This window comes from Malus domestica, chromosome 07, assembly GCF_042453785.1.
Source record: "Malus domestica chromosome 07, GDT2T_hap1".
NCBI lineage: Eukaryota > Viridiplantae > Streptophyta > Magnoliopsida > Rosales > Rosaceae > Malus > Malus domestica.
Genome location: NC_091667.1, coordinates 17,218,368 through 17,221,526, shown reverse-complemented (window position 1 = coordinate 17,221,526; position 3,159 = coordinate 17,218,368). Strand labels below are relative to the sequence as shown.

Here is a 3,159-nt window from a genome sequence, read left to right as displayed (position 1 = left end):
TAAATTACACACACACACACAGAGAGTACACAAACACACACACATACACACGCAGACACACACACACACAGTACTCCCATTGTTAAAACCCCAATTTTTAAAAATCGAAAACAACATGTGGGTAGGACTTCCAAGTTTGACAACTTTGACATCCTAAATTCCCAAGTTCCATCTCATCTTATGAAAAGCCCAAATTCTAATTTCAATTTCACCTAAATATCAAAACCCTAATTTGTTCAAGTGCAGATCTCTATGATTCAAAAATTCTCAAACCAAAAACAACAAAATCAAATAAAGCTTAGTAAAATTACCATCTGCAACACAAATACACGAAATTAATAGAAGAATCGAAGTTTACCAGACAACTCAGATGAGGGCGAGCAGATGCAGAGATCGGAAGACGCAGAGATTAGGGTTAGGAGGACAAAGATGAGGGAGCACGGCAAGGATGACGTTGAGGGAACGTAGAGATGAGGACGAAGGGAAGACAGGACGAAGGGAAGACGCAGAAAATCTCTCAGTTTGCTCTGGCTTACCAATCCGCCCAATTTTGGGGTTGCTCGTTAAGAACGGCTAAGGAGGTACTTAATCCAAGCGAGTCCAAGTTCAGCTAATTAAAGCTAATCCGGATGCACACCAAACGTCGGACTATAGTCTAGTCCAGTCCAAGCCCTCTTAATCCTGTCAAACAAACGTGCCCTCATTGGACTAGACTGGACTACGTGTAGTCCTGTGTTTGTCACATACACGGATTAAGTTTAATGGGATAAACCCGACTCGCGTGGATTATTTCCTTCGTTAGAGAGTCTTCGTCTTCTTGCCTTCTCTCTGGGTCGCATCCTCCCTCTCCTCTCTCTGCTCGCGTCGCCAACATCGCACACACTACGCAACCCAAAGTCGTATCGTCTGCTAGTTTCGGATCTCGGAGAACTCAGAATCCATCGCTTCCACTCTGCTGTCGCCGTCGTCCTATTCACTCCAATGGCACAAGATAATCCCACCCAACCCCATCAAGTCCTGCTTCTTCTCCCAAGCCACTGCTTCACTGCCCTGGAGTCCAAAGCCTCTCACAAGTTCCACTTCCTCAAAGCCTGGGACTCCCCTCTCCCTCAGGCCCAGTTCCTCCAGTCCCACGCTACCTCCTCCCAGGTCCTCCTCTCTTTCCCCAAAGAAACCCCCATCACCGCCCAGCTTCTCCAATTACTCCCCTCCTTGAAGCTCCTAATCACCATCAGCGCAGGCCTCGACCGCGTTGATTTGGCTGCGTGTCGAGCCCGCGGCGTGCGCATTGCCAATTCCTCTCCAATCTTCGCTGGCGATGTCGCTGACATGGCTGTGGGGTTGTTTCTGGACGTCATGAGGAAGATTTCCGCTGCGAATCGGTATGTCCGAGATGGGTTTTGGGTTAGCGGAGGAGATTTTGTTCTCGGTTCTAAGGTCATCACGTCTTGGCTTACTTGTAGTTATTTTGTATATGTGAAGTTTAATAGGCGGAATTTTTTTTGGTGCTTTGGGAAATATTTAGATTAATCGATATAGTCATACTCTTTATTTGGTGATGTGATGTGAAAATTAAAGATTGTCGAAATAGGGATTTTGTTGATTGGTTTTTATTTGCTTTTAGTTCTTCTAATTTTATCACCGGCTGGCTAGAGCCGCTAGACTGAAATATTTAGATTAGAGCACGCAAATTCCGCTCTCAATTGAAGCAGTGAATCCTATACACCGGTGCATTCTAGAAATTTTTTGGTCGAGAGCCTGAAATTGAATTTAGTTCTCCTCCCCTTATCATGTCAAATCATTGGTTGTAATATAGTGGGGGCTATTATATCTTGTGTAGAGTCTTGAATTATGGTCAAGGATTGCTACAGTCTACAGATTTTCGATAACAAATGAACAGAGTTCGGAGGAGCAGTTCTTTACAACTTTATAATTATGTTATCTATTGAAATTTGCATATAGATACTTGAACTATGAATCCATCTTCTTCTCTCTTTCTTTGTGGTAGCGTTTTAAAGTGGTTTTGATGACTGGAAATTTCAGGTAGGAGGGAAGCGAGTTGGTATAGTTGGATTGGGACATATTGGCCTACAAGTTGCTAAAAGACTTGAGGCATTTGACTGCAAAATCTTGTACAACTCAAGGAAGGAAAAACCCTCTGTTTCTTACCCTTTCTATTCCGATGTTTGTGAACTTGCGGCTAACAGCGATGTTCTTGTCATTTGCTGCGCGTTGACTGCTCAAACCCGCCACATGATTAACAAGAAAGTCTTGTTGGCGTTGGGAAGAGAGGGAGTGATTGTTAATGTAGGGCGTGGAGCTATTATCGATGAGAAGGAAATGGTCCAGTGTTTGGTGCAAGGAGAGATCAAAGGTGCAGGCTTGGATGTGTTTGAGAATGAGCCTCAAGTTCCGAAAGAGCTCTTTGAACTAGATAATGTTGTTTTGTCGCCGCATAAAGCTGTCTTGACAGCAGACTGTTTCACGGATGTGACTGATCTAGCAATGGCGAATTTGGAGGCATTCTTCTCAAATAAACCATTGCTTTCCGAAGTGGTGAATTATTGAATAGCTTTCTGTTCGCAGGTTAGTGCTTTCATATTTTGTGTACCAACTTGCTTGCAATCCATTTGTTTTTTTTGCTACTAAGTTGGTACGAACACTTTGCTGACTGGATGTAGGGTACAGATAGTTGATACAATGAATAAGGCAACGAGAGAAGAGGAGGAGGAAGAAGTGTCATATTGCTATTTGTATTTGTTTGCGGAGTTATATGATTTGCAACGAATAAGGTGACAAGATAATAATGACGGATTGATTGTTAGATTCTCAATCCGATTACATGCCTTGTGAATGTTGGAAAATTTAAATTATAATATTAAATTTATTAATTGAATGGAAATTAGAAGTGGTGTCCTTTGATAGAAAGAGGTGTGTATTCAAATGAAGAGTTGCAACTTTTGACTCTTCATAAATAGTCACATGCTTTCCAAAGTGGTATCTCAACTTCTATAAATAGGGAAGCCCCGTGATTCATGGAGCCTTGTGATTTGGAGTGCTACTATTACAAAGACGTGGTCGTTGTATCTTAGGAGACAAACGCTTATCAACCATGAGTGGTGGGGCGTAAACTTGTCTTAAGGACGAAATGTCTAACAC

General features: G+C 42.6%; 1 protein-coding gene across 1 annotated transcript; it reads left to right on the top strand.

The window, feature by feature from the left end:
- Positions 1 to 754: 754 nt before the first annotated feature.
- LOC103439114 (glyoxylate/hydroxypyruvate reductase HPR3-like) lies at positions 755 to 2,902 on the top strand. Its single transcript, XM_008377667.4, has 3 exons — positions 755 to 1,437; positions 2,044 to 2,586; positions 2,682 to 2,902. Exons 1-2 carry the CDS (start codon positions 982 to 984, stop codon positions 2,566 to 2,568), a joined length of 981 nt encoding a protein of 326 aa, XP_008375889.1. The 5' UTR covers positions 755 to 981; the 3' UTR covers positions 2,569 to 2,586; positions 2,682 to 2,902.
- The last annotated feature ends 257 nt before the right edge of the window (positions 2,903 to 3,159 follow it).

Excerpts from the sequence above, each read along its gene's own strand:
- LOC103439114 (XM_008377667.4), top strand. The coding sequence starts at position 982 with ATGGCACAAGATAATCCCACCCAACCCCATCAAGTCCTGCTTCTTCTC. Across the intron at positions 1,438-2,043 it reads ATTTTGTTCTCGGTTCTAAG|GTAGGAGGGAAGCGAGTTGG; the intron begins GTCATCACGTCT and ends TGGAAATTTCAG.